The 16772-nt window shown below is 47.1% G+C and overlaps 1 protein-coding gene across 34 annotated transcripts in view; it reads right to left on the reverse strand.

The window, feature by feature from the left end:
- Positions 1-16772, reverse strand: part of RBFOX2 (RNA binding fox-1 homolog 2) — a 166655-nt gene that overhangs the window by 64810 nt on the left and 85073 nt on the right. Inside the window, exon 1 of one of the 34 annotated variants that reach the window (XM_061445123.1) lies at positions 16509-16655. The exons of 31 other annotated variants lie outside the window; for them this stretch is intronic. In XM_061445123.1, coding sequence (XP_061301107.1) covers positions 16509-16511 — 3 coding nt within the window. In that variant the 5' untranslated portion in view covers positions 16512-16655. Of the gene's footprint in view, positions 1-7272; positions 7354-15984; positions 16216-16508; positions 16656-16772 lie in introns of those variants that run through there. 2 more of the 34 variants (XM_061445121.1, XM_061445117.1) reach the window with 2 other exon arrangements.

The following is a 16772-nucleotide window of genomic DNA, read 5'->3' on the forward strand; positions in this document are numbered from 1 at the left end:
AGTTGTTCAGACATACAAGCAACAAGTAGGATGCCAGAAGTATTGCTACTTTGGTACTTGGCCGCAGCCAGATAAAAAATAAGATGCATGCTTCCATGTACGAATTTTTAAAGGGAATTTAAAAAACTCAAAAGGCAACACAAAAGTCACAAAAAATACCACAAAACTGGAAAAAGCCACATGGCTGTACACTGAAAAAAACATGAAAAGCCCAATCTATTTTGTTCATAATTAAAAAAATAAGTTGCAACAGATTATTTTCTGCAAGAGGGAGGAAAAAAAAAAAAGGAGGCACTAATGATATTTAATTTAATGAACAAAGGCATCAAGAAAACCAATAGCCAGAAGCTGAATCTGATAAATTCAGCTCTGGTAAAAGACACCATTTTATTTTGCTTACTGATTTCTAAATGACAGTCACTAAGTCAGCTGGTGAGTAGGACTCAGTCCTTTCCACCTCTTCATGCCTGCATGCTGAAAACATTATGCCATTCAAAACAGAGGTACGCGAGTGAGACAGAATGGCCTACAATGCACATGGCCAGAAGAGATGCTCTAAAGCTAGACCTATAGGCCAGCATCCTGGAAAGCTAAGAGCTGGTGGAAGTCAATGCACATAAATTAAAGCAGATTAAACTAAGCAGGAGACACATTTATAAGTCAAATGACTTCACCTTATGGAGAAGAGCAAGCTATTGAGAAGTATAGGTGCAGTTTCATGTACAACCTAATATGATAAACTACCAACTGGCCTCAGAAGCAGTGGCTCCGCTTCCCTCCCCGGCTGTTGCAAGATTAAGGCATGCCACAGCCATAGCCAGAAAATTAATCCAAACAATAGTTCTCTGTTTGGTCATAAACTGAACTGTCTCAATTTATATCTGCCTAAGCATGATGCCCAAAGTGGTGAGGAGGCTGAACATATGGCCAGGGCAGAGACACGAGGGGGACTATTCTTCTCGCAGCAGCACATAGTTACGCTAAATTAAGCGCAACTTGAAAAGGCACCTGAAAGCCATGTTCATATCAGAACAAGAAGTTACATGGACATTTAGTGTATGTTATTGCCACTGCCTGCTTCGCTTACGCTTAACTTTTAGGAGTGTCCCCATGTAAGCCAGCATAAAGCTCGTTTATACACAGTGAATTTGTCAAGTGTCTCAGGAAGGATTTCCCCTTTGTAATAAACTCCCTTTAAAGACTCTTACCCCCAGGCCTTCCAGCTAAAGTATGTTTACCAAATTCCTGCTGTAACCACAAACCAGCACAGACTTCTCCCCTACACAGCTCGAAGTCAGCAGAGTATTTGACCACCTTTCAGATGGCTCCTCCTGGTCGGGGGGTGGGGGGGGTAGGTGTGTCATTAATGCAGCTCCTGCAGCCCCTGTGCTCAGCAGTATCTTTGGGAGCATGCTGCTCTCCCTTGTCATCACCCCATCAACGCTTTGGTCACATAAAAGGTGCGTGGGTTTAACAGCAGCTATGTACTAAATATTCACATTAAACTACAGCATATTACTGGCAGGCCCACTTTTAAACTGCTCAATTTTACTGAAGCTAGATCGATAACCCTTAAAAGCTAAATTGATGTAAGAGCATCTCATTTTGGTGGCACGCCTGTCAGCATCTGCAGCTCCATTAATATGTTACTGCATGAGTTCCTGTGAAATTTACCCCTCCATAACTCCCAGCAGACCTCCACCTTCCACAGCCAAGTGCATTAAAAGGTCCTTTTTTTGTATTCTCCCCCTCCTCGCTCTGTTTGTCTGCTCACACCTACAGAAAGGCAAGAGAACAGGCTGCACAAAACTTAAACCCTTTCATCTAGTCGGTCTCCCCTTCTGTACATCCCCTCTCACGCACACAGTGTCAGGCTAAACAAAGCCGCTCGCTCCAGGATACAGGCCTGGAAAAAAAAGCATTAGCATCTGGCAACCAAGAGCAGCACCCCGGCATACGAGCCTGAGAGCAAACACAAGTCTCTGGCATGAAGAGGAAACACCGAGACGTACGCCTGACTGCTCCTGTCAATCCTGCAGTGGGGGAATGCCTGGTTTTGGGGTTGGTATTTTTCTGAATATATTTTTATCATATTACCGAAAGGAAATGCCAGGGACTGCTGCAGCCCCTGTCCCTTGAGGCTCTGCTGCTGCCATCAGGCTGTGCTGCCTTTGCAGCGATGAATATTTAAACAGGGCAATAAATATTTCAGAGCACATTCATCCCGATGAGAAGTCTACTAGCGTAAGAGAGAGGAGACAGCCACGCAGGGCCAGGACTGCTCCCTGCTCTGCCCTTCCAGCTCCCACACTGCCTGCCTGCCCTCCTTCCCCCCAGCCCTCACAGGCACCTGAGGGCCTCAAATATTGATGAGCACAGCTCCGGTTACTTTCCAAACAAGCAAAAACTCCCCGACAAGGTAAAAAGGTGCTCTGCTTTCCAGAGAGATGAAGAACACAGACTACTGCGTGCTGTGCTTTTACCAGCCTCTGGCTTTTGGGTGTAGTGTTCACACTCGGGGAGAAAATAATTTGCTTTAAATCTTATAATACTGTGCCTTAGAACAGCAAAAACCCAAGACCAGCAAACCCAAAAGCTGGACCAGCACCTGGTGAAGTGAGAAAGCCTGACTCTCCCTCCCACAACTCCCTCTCTCCATTTCAGCAGTGCATTTACTCGGGCATTCCCTGGTTGCTAGCAGCTCTGCTGGGCTCTCTGTGGGATGCTAACAGATGTATACAACTTGGCCATCACTGGCATAAATAAAAACTGCTATGAGATAGGTTTAGGACGTAACAGAAAATGCAGTCATTTACTTGGCTGTCATCTGCATGTCGCTCACGTACTAGGGGCTGTTTTGACTTTCATAGTGCTAAAAGCTTGGGGTTTTTAACTAGGACCTAGCTATGCTCTCACCTACAAAGAAACTTTTCTTTTTTAAAAAGACTATTTCAGGGGGCAAGTAAATTTTTCAGTAAATTTCAAAGGAAATCAAAATCGCATATAAGACACTTGCTCAGTATCAAATTTACAGGGCCAAAAAACCCATGACCATGCTCAAAAATGAACTTTCATACCAGCTTCTACTGCATATCTCACCAGATTCAAAAGATGCACGATATTTGCTGGTCACACAATATATGGGGAAGCCTTCAGAAAACAGTTAAGCCTACTGAGTGAAGGGAAGCCAGAAAGAGATTCTCATGAACAGCAGCCAAAGGGTTATCCTTAAGTGACAGGCACAAGCCGGCCTGTCCTGGCTAACTGAGCTGCACCAGGGCATCTCCTTTCCAGGTAAAGGTTGTAATTACTAGTATATAAAAAGAGAGGCATCTCTGGCTTTCCTGGTGCCCACATTTTAAAGGATAATAGTAACTAAATCACAATCTCAAGGTGCCTCTCAGACTGTACAAGGAGAAGACACTCCTTGTACCTGGATCCTGGCCCAGCTGAAGATACAAGCTGGGCACCAAATGGCTCAGCCCTGTCACAGCTTGGGTACGGCAGGGCGCGTACAAGGTTATGCGACAACTCAGCAAGGTCTGCAGATGCACAGTCCTGGATTAAACTGCTGAATTCCCCTGCAGTCTCATTTCAGCTGCTTTTATACATTTAAAGGGGAACAGCTGGGTCTTTGCTATGCACAGAAAGGGCCCTGCAGCACATCAAGAGTGAGCTTCTTACCGCAAGCCAGAGCGCCTGCTATTTCATCTATGGTCCTCATGGTGAAGGGAAGAGACCAAGGCAGCATCTGAGTGGCCAGTTTCCTGTTAATGAAATTCTCTCTCATCCCCTTGCTCTATGCCACGAATTGGCTCCAAAGTGAAGTATTGAACTGTCAAACAGCAAAACCACTCTCCAGATAGCATTTCAAGAGCAGCTGCCTACTGAATAGGTGGATCAATCACCTGCCGCCTCCCTCTATCCCTTCTGACCGAAGGCTCCTGGGAAGAGCAGCAGCCTCCCTCCTTCAAGACTGGCCATCAGCCACATTGCCAAAAAGATGCTGTTTACGTTAAAAACATAAAATAGCAATCACAGCAGTGTAGTTCAGAGAGTGACAACAATCCCGCTGCTTTGCCAGTAGCATGTCCCGGGATTGTACATCTCTGCTCCTAACCACAACCCAACTATCCTTCCCCTATCGCTAGAACTAAAAGATGCAGTCAGAAGTCAGACCCAATATGGCCCAAGAAACACCTTGTGCTTTCCTATCCTATTAACACACCTCACATAGAGAAGAAGAAAAATATCCCAGAAGATGAGCAATTACCTCACCAAGTAATTTAGAGCAGGAGTCACCATTTTGCAGCAGATATCAAATAGTAAGCACTCCTCTGCTGACTGTGCAGCTCCCTGTTATTCCTGTGATGGGCCATGTTATACCCAGCAGCACACTAACAGGCAAAAAAAAAACCAGGCAAGAATGAAAACGTAATGTTTGCTACAGTACAAAAAGTGTTAGGAAGAAAAACAACATTTAATCCTGTGGCTCCCGAGGACCTCTCATGACTCAGAAAGCAAATGCAAACAGATGAAAAAGTTAATTTGGATCATATCAGCCCCACCGGCACGCAAAGGGCAGAGCAGGCACCCTAGGGAGAGGGAAGGAAAGATTTGCCATAGATCAGGTTACTATCACCGACAGCTGACCTAAAACACCAGAAGATTTCAGCAGACTCTGCCAGCTCCTCTGATTTTCAAAGGTGCGACCACCTCCTTAAAGAAATGTGATGTGTGGAGCTCGTAAGACTGTTACTGAGGTCAGGGGGGAAGGAGATCCTGCAGCCCAAGTACGTAAGTGGCCAAGATGATAATCCATGCTGCTTTAGAACAAACACAATTAACTGATAACAAGAAGAAAGCAGAAGTGAATTGTTCCTTTGAAGATGGGGAAGTTTCAATCTGAAGCAATGAAGACATAACGAATCAGAGCGATTTCTCATGAGCCTGAAGCTACTGCATGGAACAGACAGACAGACAAACTGCTGTCCTACAAATGCGCTCCTCTGAAACAGATGTCCCTCTGCAATCCAATACACTCCTGCCTTAGGAAGCCAGAGCTCCAGCCTGCTGGATGGGCTCTACAGAATCATCCCCCAGATGGAACACCACAGCCCACAGACATGCTTCATCACCATCAAATCTGAGAAATGTTCTTCAGCACAAGCCCTCAGCACTTGGTTTTAACTTCACCTCATTTGAAGGGATCTGAACTGCCCTGCTCTGCTGGAAGCAAAGGGCAGGCAACACTGAGAACTTAAAGGACTAGCCAGGCACTGAAAGCAAGAACAAATCAGTGCTATGTAACCGGTTTTTCTGTTCTGGGTGATCCTTTCCAATGTCATCTACCTAGGCTGGTCTTTAAAGCTCATGCAAAACTAAGTATTGTGTCCTATTAATTTTTTTGGAAGAGTTAATGTTCAAAGAGTTAATGAAAGCATGAGTAGCAGCCCAGAGCAATGTGTTTATTGTTACCTGAATTCCCTTTGCTTTGTTAGGTCTTCAAAATCCAGTAGAGGATTTGCAGGAAGACTGATACACATGAAAAAATGCCTTTAAATCATTTAAGATGAAAACTGCTGTTAAAGGTTCCCCTCACACGTCCAGAATGAGAAACCTTTCCAGAATCCCAGAATTTGGCACAGTGCACAAGGACCACCTGCATTTTGTATCTGGGGTCAATCTTCATCGATCACAGAGGGAATGGTTTCAGCAACTGCCTCTATCTGCTTCTGCTGGGTACTACTACTAACATCACACCTAATTAACAGGCTCTTCTCCACGTACTTCAGCACGAGGAGGACCAACACATCTGACCTCACATGGGTGCACAGAAGCAGCTCACACAGGCACAGTCCCCACTGGCACAAAGCTGGGACACACACAGTGAAGGGCAATTCCCAAGCCACTTCACAGCTGGATTGGCTACAGGAGGCCTGGAACCACACTAACACTCTTCTGCTAGGACTGCCAGAATAGTAGCCAGGAGGCTCATCACACCTCTGCATTTAAATCGTGTCAATCAAACATGTTCTTTCCTGCCATCAGCTTCTTTTCTCCTAGATTTAGGCCACGGAGTATCTCAGAGTAATTGTACGGTGACACACAGAGCCTCACAGCTAACCTAGAGGCCTACTACACTTTTGAAAGCCACTACAATCCCCTATAAACCCCCTGGAAGAATTAAATTTATCTTCCTTTATTCTCCTCCAAAACACTCAGAAATTCCTATTACTCAGCTCCAACTATTCTTCTCAGTGTTACAAATAACATAGCTCAGAGTTTCCTACCCGCCCATTAGGAAAGCCACTGGCTTTCTGGATACTTCTGCTTTAAGCAGAAGTGTGGCCAGGAGATGTGTTCCTGGCCCCGTGGCTGAGCTGCCAGGCAGGACCCTGGCCACCCATCTGTCAGGGAGGCTTGGAGCTAGCAGGCACAGGTCTGAGTTGAGAAGCTCAAGTCTGCAGCCTCTGGCGCAGCTTTCTCCTAACTTGTGTGCCACAGTTGCAGTAACTCCTGCAGCTCACTGTCAAAACCAATTAAAGAGTATTCCTAACAACAACAACAGAAGTCCTGAGAAACCACATGGAGATGAAAAGGACAGTCACATCACAGCCTCTCTTACCTCCTCACAGCAGGGCTTGTTTCAGGAGGACCTTCATTTTGTCTATGGCCAAAGTTACCATCGGGCTGCTCAAAGTTACAGTTTCAGACTTGATAGAATACATGGCTCAGGGATCTTTAATCTGATTTAACCCGATTTACTTAGGTTCATCTCATTGAATAAGTCAAGGCATTAAGGAGTCTTGTTTTCTGATGGAGCATAGAGATCTTCACAGTGTTTTTTCTGCCCTTTTGAATTCCATGTTACCACTTAAATTAATTCTCACACCCCTGCAGCATTTTGACCAAAAAAAAAGAAAAAGAAGCTTTGAAGATCTAGAGTCTCTCAGAAAATTTCTTAGGATGAAGATTTTCAGCTTGCTTGGGATGACCTGAATTCTTTCTGCCACCAAGAGGGACAGTCCCTCCTTGACTAGACCTCTTCATCAGTCACACCATATGCTCATTCACAGTCTGTCACCCATGTCCCTGTGAAGGACACATGAAGTAGGGAATTGTCCCAAGTTCTCACCACAGCCTCCAGTCACCACCTTCCTCAGTACTATTTTTCTCACCACACTACACTCTACCACAGACTGGGCCCTCCACACCATCTAAAGTGACCCAAAAAGCCCATCATCACCCCCAAACCCAAACTAGACTTACATAAGAGGGACTCCTAACAGTACTTTTCCTTCCCTTCCACTGCTTTGAGACAGAATACAGCTTCATCCTGGAAGAGGTTGGAGGCAGACCAGAGAATGGTTTTGCAAAGCGAATCTAACACCACCGAACAGCTTCATCACACACACAAAGGAAAACAAGGTGTAAAGTTAAAGCAAACTAATCCGCATTAAATATCTTAACATGAAGCGAAGCTATCATTCCACAATACCTCACAGTCCAACCAACAGTCAATAAATCAACTAATTCACTAATTTCACTAAATTATCACGCTCTTCCTCCTCTCCCTCCTGATTCAGGCTGCAAGGATCCTTTCTAAGTTAACATAGATCTAAAACTCCACCTGTTGAAATGCTGAAATCCTTCCCCCTGCTGCCCGTTTTATCTCAACCACATTTGAGAAGGGACAGATGCTGGAAAACAAAAGCCTTTCATACTCCTGCTCCCTAATATTCCTAAGTGCTTTGCATAATTGTTCAGTTTGGATAATCTTGCATATGCTGCAATAGCAGTAAAATAAGAAAAGCTATGAAGAACAACAAATCAAATTACAAAGGAAGACTAGTACTATCCAAGAAATCCAAACTCCTCTCCAAGGCATTTTTAAATCAGTCTTCTTAAGTAATTTAAAGCAGGTTTTGCTATTAGGACTGGAGGGAGAGCGTAAGCTTCAGATAAGGAGCCTCTGTGAGGCCCGATGGGTGAATGATGGTCTATGCACTGCATAGGTCAAACTCTGATTATCTAAATCTTGGTTAATCAAAAGCAATTATCTGAAAGTCAAATATGCCCTCCAACTCAGACAGCTCAGCGAGACCAGGGCTTATAAAGCACACCGAAATCCTAAACTCCACAGGACCACAACTGCAGAGACTATGAATTTTAAGCAGGATAACCGGGAGGACAGTTCAGAGGGTTTTAACCATACTCAAGACTCCCAGCCTGAGGGCAGGCTTCAGAAGCGGCTAGATTACCCTCGCAATTACTCGGACATTTTTGGTGTCTCCATGCACCCTCAGATTACAGGCTACTTGCAGTGCAATTCCAGTTAGGTATTTTGACACTGCTCAGAGTGAAAGTCTCCATTACAGGCAGGGCTGGTGGAGCCAGGATGGCTGATAACTTCCCATTGTAAGACCCTGTTTTCAGCTTACAATTCTGAGAAACCATCCAAACTAATGTATTTTTCCTATTATCTATAATTTATTTCAGATTTGGTAATTTTTTTTCTGCTACTTCAGTCATAGCAATCCAACCCAAGAAAGAAGCAGGGGGTGTATTTTGTTTATGATTAAGATGGGGGGAAAGAAAAAAGAAAACACACCAACCCCCACACTTTGAAAAGCCTACAAGACTTCATATTTAACAGAAAAATTTGCATTTTGGGAATCCGTATTTAGCAATCACACTAAAAAGCTACCAAAATTTGACCAACATTGTAACAAAACTGTGGAAAACTACAGTGCCTGTCTTACATACCAACTAAATCTGCTAGTAAAGCCATATATGATTGTCCAAAAATGCTAAAAACAAGCAAGAAAGAAAAAAACCTGGTAAGCAAAACCTACCAAAAAGCAAAGAATTAATCAATTTTTTGGATTTATCATGGAAAGAACAAATGGAGACAAGAAGCTTTACGTTAAATTTTACGGAGGATTCAGCAACGCTCAGGAAGGAAAGGACTTGGATTGTCAAGGCTGGCAGTGGCACTGCAAATGTTTTTAAGGCAGGTTACTCACCATCAGAAATGGCGACATGGTTTATTCTATCAGGAAACAGAGAGGGTGGCTGGCAGCGCCACTTGTAACCCCGCTTTCTCTGATTTCATGCTCTTGTTTGGGGGACGAACATGGTTTCAGAGAAGAAACCAGCCATGTCAGATCCAGGTCTGAAGATCAATGACAGCAGGGAGATGACCCAACCGCTGTATTTTTTGCGCCATCCCCTTCGTAGGGATCAAGTAATGTGGGGTAGCAAGTTATGCACCTCAAATTCAAAAGACCAAAGAAACAGATGTCAAAGTGTAGTGGGAGGAAAGTAAATACAGATAAGAAGCCTGAGCGTCAACAGGACACTTACTGGGGGGGGAGGGAAGGGATAGATCAGACAAGTTTGGCTGTAATAGGAGCAGAAAAGGCAAACTAAATGAGGAATGCAAGGAGCGGGTGGAGAATTAAAAAGGTACATGACAAGGAGACTGTAGCGAGGACAACGAGGAGGAGGAGAAGCAGAGAAAGAATAAGAAGACCTAAAAATCAGCTGAGAAAAAACTGAAATGATCATGGTAAAGAATTAGTCTGCTGAAACACAATTACACGTAACTGGAGAGGAGCAGAGACAGGGTTAGCATAGACATGGACTGGTGTAAGAGAAGCTACTGACCAGAGATAATAAGGAGAAGATGAGAGAAAGAAGACATCCATCCATGATGGATGGCAGAAGCGAGACAGGAAAGGTCATGCAGGAATGGAAGTGAGGGGTAAATGTGCCTACTAATGTACACTCCCAAAGCCTAAACCAGAGCCTAATATTATGAAACATCACCACTTCTTTGCTGTCAGCAAATACACAAAGCCAATTGGCAAACACACATCAAGCTGGCCTGCACAGCAAATGACAGCTAATTACACATGCAGTGTTAAGTGGCAGAGGTCTGTGGGATGCATCTGGGACAGCCAACCCTGCTACTGATACTTGCAGAGGTCATCACAGTGCCACATATACTGGAGCTGATGGAGACGGGTGGAGGGTTGTCTGGTTTTGCTTTCCTTTCTTGTGGAAAAAAATAGCATGTAATCATGTGATTAAAGACCACCACAGACACAGAAAGAAAAAGAACAATTGAAGGTTTCTTTCCCAACTTAAAATACAGAAATGCCCCAGAACTGAAGTACCTTCCCGCTACTATCCTGGTAACTCTCAATTCAGTTTGTGAATAGCATTGCTCGATGAACAGTTTTGCAAAGAAAAATAAGAAGTCAGATGTCAATTTTAAACAAAGCACACTGTTGAACAGGCCCAGCATTTGTCCTATTTTCTTTCATATAGGCAAAGTGCACTCTATTTTTGCAAAAAGCTTTCAATTGAGCATTAATTGCTCTGTGTTCTGCAAACCCTACAGAACCAGCCTATACATTGCCAGCCCCCACTGGTCGTAGCACAACCTCCAAGAGCCCAGCAAAACCCATCCTGCATAGCACAGGATCATAAGTAACGCTACAGGAGCACACCAGAATACCTCTGGGTAGGAAAGTTAACATTTCTCGACTCTGATTCCAAGGAACATGTCAGATAGGAAGAGTATGTGACCATAAGCTTTTACATAATATCTGAGAGCAAACTGAGGCAAATTAACCACCTCCTCCCCAGTACCTAGATCTCCAAGAGCTGCAAGTAAGTAAATCCCGGGAGACAAACAGGTTAAGGATCTCATTGCTAAGGGGTGGCTAACTGCACACATCATCTGCTGAAAATGTGTCTAAACGAGGAAGATCCAGCATTTTACATGAAGCAGTTAAGACCAGACTCCAGATCTAGAAACCATCAGACTCCCCACTGCAGCTCCCTTCCGCACTGGTGTTAGGATTTCATAGTAGAAGGCTGGTCAATACTAATTAAGTGCAACGGAGCCATTATGAATTAATAACTTGCAGGGAAAAACATTGCTGGTTTTAAGGGCTTCCCAAGCTTCTCAACTTTCAGCATTTTTGGGTAGCTCACTACAACCTTCTCACTAGTCCAGATACTTCACAAATTAATAGTTCTTAAAATAACAATAAACCACTATGTTAAATTTACACAGCCCTTCCATGTGAGTATCACAGCACGTACTGTGGCAAACTTAGGCATCCTCATTTCTCAATTCCCAGGTACCCAGGGGTAGTTACTTAGTCACCTGCAGGAGAAATGCATTAGGGAGCAGTGAGGTTATTTCTAGGACAGGGACTTAAGGAAATGGCACTGCTGTATCAAGTTCCCTCTGACAACACCATCCTGCCTAGGCAACATAGAATGCAGCTTCTGCCATCCCAAGGCCACACTGCAAGCTCAGTTTGCTTCTACTCCAATGCATCTGAAAGTGCTCAGCAAAGGTGGTAATGAGAAAAGAACTTTAAAAGACACTCACAGGGTTCTGATTTTTAAGCCCTTAAGAACAAGCCCTTCCCACCCAGCAGTTAAACCTCAGTATTACAAAAGTCACAGACACAACCCATAGGCCCACCTTGAGCAACCATGTCCTTCAATGAGGACTAAGCCGCAGATCTGTCTTTCAGTTCCCAGGGGAAGTTCTCCTGGAGAAGGGCCTGGCCAGGATTCCCCTCACACAAACCTTTGCTGCGTGCACCTACGGTGTGTGCAGCACTAAAACAAAGTCCTATGACAAACAGAAGAAGGGAAGCAAAAACTCAGGGACAGGCATAGGCTCAGAGCCAGGTAACAAAACAACACAAGATATCAACCAAGAAAGAGGAAGAGCACAAGGCTGTGAGCAGGGAAGAGAGTGATCCTATTCAGACTGCTCACACAAGTTTACAAGGGCAACACCAAACCGAAAAGCAAACCGCAAGGACACTTGGCTTGAAAGGAAAGGGAGATGCAATCCTCAAAGCAATGAAAAGGGACAGGGGAATAGAGATAGCTCCTGAGAGAAGTCAGCAAAAAAAGAAGCCTACAACCACACGGAGAAAATGATCTTTTTTTAAACTTATTATTTCTTTTAGGGCAGCAGGGGACTCCTGCAGCATCCAGCTTGCCTGGAGGGGAACAGATCCCAAAGCAGACATAAGGGGACAGGAGGGGGGAGGCTGTGCTGGGACTCAGTCTCCCTTGCAGACAGTTCAAACAAAGGAGGACGGTCTCCTATAATGGGATGCATTGTACAATTTTAGCTAGCACAAGGTGGCTGTCGTGACAGGGCTCCCCATCTCCTGTCTTCTCCCCACCACCTCCTCAAATATGCACCCCCTGCAAGATCCCAACACAGAGTACAGACAAAGATCAGATCTGATTTATCACACCATTACTGTAACGGGAGGTAGAGAAAGATAGGGAAAGGGAATGAGGCAGAGGAACGAAAAGGAGACAGAGAGGCTTTTAATGAGTCAGCCGCTGCTCTGATTTAAATAAGATCTCCATTTAAGGAGCTCTGCCTTTGGTTTTGTGGGGTCTTTCTTCCAATTAAAAGAAATAATCAGTGACTGAGCAAGTAACTTTTGGCTGCACAAGGCTGTCTCACAGCTAGACATGGGGTGTGGGAGGGAAGGGGTTATAGAAGGGGGAAGGGAAAGGGAAGAAAACCTCTGGAAAAAATGAGGCTGCTTGCTGGTTCATTTTAACAAGGACATAAATTAGTCTCAAAGCTACAAACGCCATCACCTCCCTGAGCCCTGGGCAGAGCGTAGCAAGTCAAACACGTGCCAAGACAAACGGCGCTGGCTGGAGCCTCTGAGGGGTGCTGGGGGGGACACGAGGGAGCATGCTGGCAGGCAGGGCAGCAAAGATGCTTCAGATGGTGCCACAAAATGGAGACTGATGATCCCACAGCTGCACAAAAGGGGACCTTCAGATGTTCCTGCCTACACCCACATCAAAAGCTGGGAACTCAAGGCAGAAGAGGGGAAAATGGGGTGCTGCAGTCAGAAAATAGCAGCTCTCCCCAGTCTGACTTGAATTACCATGAGCAATCCTTCCTCCTCCTCCTCCTCTTCCCATCTTGGAAGAAGACCCGCCAGCAGGCAACTGCCCAGGTGAAAGGCTCCATCAGCGGCAGCAGGGAGGGGAGCAGACAATGGCGGGGGGATTCATTACAAAGGCATACATACATACATACATACATACACATGCTTGCTCGGCACTGCTGGCTGCCACATGGGCTGGCGGGACTCCTTAAGGAGGCAGCAGCTCCCTTCCCACTCTCTGCGATGCTCGACACCTTCCCCCTCTCCCAGCCCTGATGGGAAACAGATTCGGAGGAAAACGCCAGCAAGGCACTGGGCTGTCCAAGAAAGGGAGGGCTTTGTGCTCCACGCAAGCCAGGAACCTCGCCATGCACCGCACAGAGAAAAAGCCTTTTGGCATATAATTCCCGTCCACCAAAGACTCTCTTTTATCTGCAATTAGCACATGATGTACCGGGCCTCGTTTAACACTCATTTTCACTGATTTAGGATTAAGGGGGATAAGACGAGGGTACTTTCTGTTAATGAATCTGAGCTCTTGCTCTCATTAGCAATTTCAGTTTCTTCCTTTTCAAGCACATTTCTACCTTCCAGCATTTCTCATTTCTTCTCATCAGTGTTTCTAGTTTTCCCACCCCACACACCCCATTTATTTTGTTTTACCAGCCCCTCATGCCTATACAGAAGCTGATGTCCCAGATTTCCAAGGAAGATGCTGCCTAAAACACAACAGAGCACAGACCAGGCAGGCAATGTTCTCTGAAAACTGAACCAACAGAGCAAAAGGCTGTAGCAATGTTGAATTCATTCAGTGGCAATTACCAGCTTAACATACTAACAACATTTACTTGTTATAAAAGGGACAGAGCCCCAGCGAAATAAGTTCACAGTTTGTGAGTAAGGCCACTCCACTGCTTCAAAAGGCACTGCAGAATGAGAGTAACACTGCTCTGGATACTATCCTGGATGTGCCACGCTCCTCCAGCCTCACAATTGGCCGAACCTGCGGTGAAGTGCTGCCAAGGACCAGCCTGCAAGCCAAATGTTCCCCCTGTAAGCAGCAGCACTATGCTACAGCTGAACTCACCTTCACTCTCTTCCTCAACTCCACATGAAAGGGGTATTCACAGTTCATGCGGAGACCCTGACTGAGATATGGCCAAGCTCTCCTCCCCTGCTGGTTACTTTAATATGCCTCTTCTTCAGCATCAGCGCATAAATATGCAGCACAAATCCTGAAAGCTATCCTAGATAGTACATACTCTTAAGACAACTGTAATTCAAGGTCAACCAATACTAATAATGCATGGTCTCAATGTCTCCTTTCCTATGTCAGTAAATTAACAATCTCTGTGGAAGGCAGATTTCCCTGAAGTCTATTACGATGTCCCAAACCTTTAAACGAGTTTATGCACCCTCCTCTGTTTCAGCCAGTGCTCCAGCAGAGTCGCACCCTTCCCAGCTCCGCATGTATCCAAGCCAACCAGCTCATGTTTCAGGGTGCTCAGTCCTAGGCATGCACAAACTATGCACGCTTGTGTACCGGTGATCCAGGCACCTTTCTGCATTGCACACACATAGGTTATGTGTGTAACAGTTGTGGCCGACAGTGGATTGCAATGCAAGGCTGTGCAGAACAACTCTCTGGAACAGGCACATGCCAGCCTACAGCTTATGGGCATACACCTCCATCTAACCAGGCACAGCAATATACAAATGGACCCTGATTGCAGAGCCTTGGCTTTTCAGCATCATTCACTCAACTAAATATAGATACAGAAAGCCTCTGGAGGTTTCTGTGGAGCTCCTCTGTCTCAAAACATAAAGCCTTGGTCCAGATAAAAAAGGAATCAGCAATGGAATGGACTAAATAGCAGAAGGTGGGGTTTGGAGCCTGGGAAGATACCTTAAGAGTGGACAGAGACCTATTTTTCAGCCGCTGACAATCAACGCAAGATGAGAAATAGAAAGGGTCAAAGCAGGTGTCACTCCTTACAGTGGATTCACTCTGAGGCAGGCACCCACAAAAGTGCTGTCCCTCGCAGTGGGACACACGGGATCTTGGCAGCAGCTAACGGATGGGGGTTCCACCAGGGCAAAAGAAAGGCAAGATGACAATATGCGCCTAGCCTAAAAACCTGCAAAGCTCTGGAAGAAAACAGCGCTTATGAAACCCAGATCTGAGGAAAAGTTCCTTTCGAGAGTCCTTCCCTCCACCCCCTTTGGGAATATCCCCCAAAGGCTTCCAGCTCCGCAAGGCACTGCGGGGGCATTATATAATGCCCAACTCCCAAGGATTCCAGCTCCGTGATGCCACTCTCCTCCTCCTCCCCACTTTGCCCCCTCCTCCGGTGGCAACTTGCAGATGCCAAGCCAAAAAGACAAAAAAAAAAAGAGAGAGAGAAATATTTTAAAAACCCAAACCGTACAGCAGCCTTAAAAGGCACTGATGTCCGATAAAACCCTGCTGCGAGGCAGAGGAAGAGCGATGGCCCCTGCAGCTGGGTGCGCTCCCAGGAAACGTCAGCCGCTTTCCCCCAGGAACAGACGGGCAGCCCCACGCCTACAGCTACCTACAAGGGCTTCCCAGCCCTCCCGGTGACCGCAGCCAGATCAGCAACGCCTGGGAAGACGTTTACCTTCGGGATCGCTCGTTCAAAGGCGGGCTCAGCCGGTAGCGGGAGCACCGGTGCCCCGCAAGCAGGACCTCTTCACCCTAGAGAGCACTGCGAGGCTGCTGCGGGCAGGGGGACTGTGGGAACCCCTTCTCCAAAGAGCCCTGCCCGGGTCCCCGGCACGGCGGGGCTCCCTCCCGCCCTAGCACCGGGCTGAGGCGGCGCGGAGCCGCGGTCTCCCTGGGGAAGGCGGCGGGGCAGCCCCACTGCCTGTCGCTCCGCTCCGCACCGCTCCTCGCCGCACCGTACCGTACCGGACCCCCCGCTCCCGGCCAGACAAAGCCGGGCAGGCAGCCGCCGCACCGCGGCACCGGCAGCCCGGCCCGCCCGCTTTACCTTACCTGAGTTACCATTTTCTTTTTCTCCATAAACCAAAATGGGGGAGCCCGGCCGCGGAGGGGAGAAAGAAGAAAAATAAAGAGGAAAAAAAAAATACTAATAAAAACGTAAAAAAGCGGCAGCCCCGTGGAGGCGGGCGGCGGCGGGTGCCTGCGCTGCGCTGCCTCGCCGGCGCGGTGCCCCCCGAGCCCTTTTTCCTCCCTTTCTTCTCCCGTGTTCCTCCCTCTCTTCCCCCTCCCTCCCTCCCTCCCTCCCGGCCGCCGCTCCCCCCGCCGCCCCCCCGGCTCGGCCAGATGGCTGCGGGAAGCGCCGCCCCGAATGCCGAAGGTAATTAATGCGAGCCGGGACCGCCCCGCTCCGCCCGCAGCCCCGGCGAGGCGCTCCCCGCCTGCCCGCCGGGAGGGACACCCCGCAACGGGGAGCGAGGGGCTCGGCAGAGGCTTCCAGACGCGAGCCGCAAACAAAAGCGAAGCTGGCCCCGCGCTGCTGCCGGCCCGGCAGGACCGCAGGGCTCGGCCACACCTACCATCGCCCGCGGCTCCGGTCTGGCGGACAGGCCACGACCGGCCGGCCCTCAGCAGGCGGCAGGGAGCATCTCCCCGCAGGAGGATGCTCGGGAGAGAGCTGTCAGCTTGGCACAGACCTCGCTCCTGCCACAAAGGGGAGAGAGAACTCGTGGGTTACACGGTGCTGCGTCGGCTGAACCGGAAGCAGTCACCGTGCCAGGATCTGCATTTCTTTCATCATAAAAGCTGGAGAGAGCTGGACTCCTTCCCAGCTTTGCTTTTTT

This window comes from Pezoporus flaviventris, unplaced genomic scaffold, assembly GCF_033815535.1.
Source record: "Pezoporus flaviventris isolate CSIRO_AGI_PZ_B2104156 unplaced genomic scaffold, CSIRO_AGI_Pfla_v1 ptg000002l, whole genome shotgun sequence".
Classification (NCBI taxonomy): Eukaryota; Metazoa; Chordata; class Aves; order Psittaciformes; family Psittacidae; genus Pezoporus; species Pezoporus flaviventris.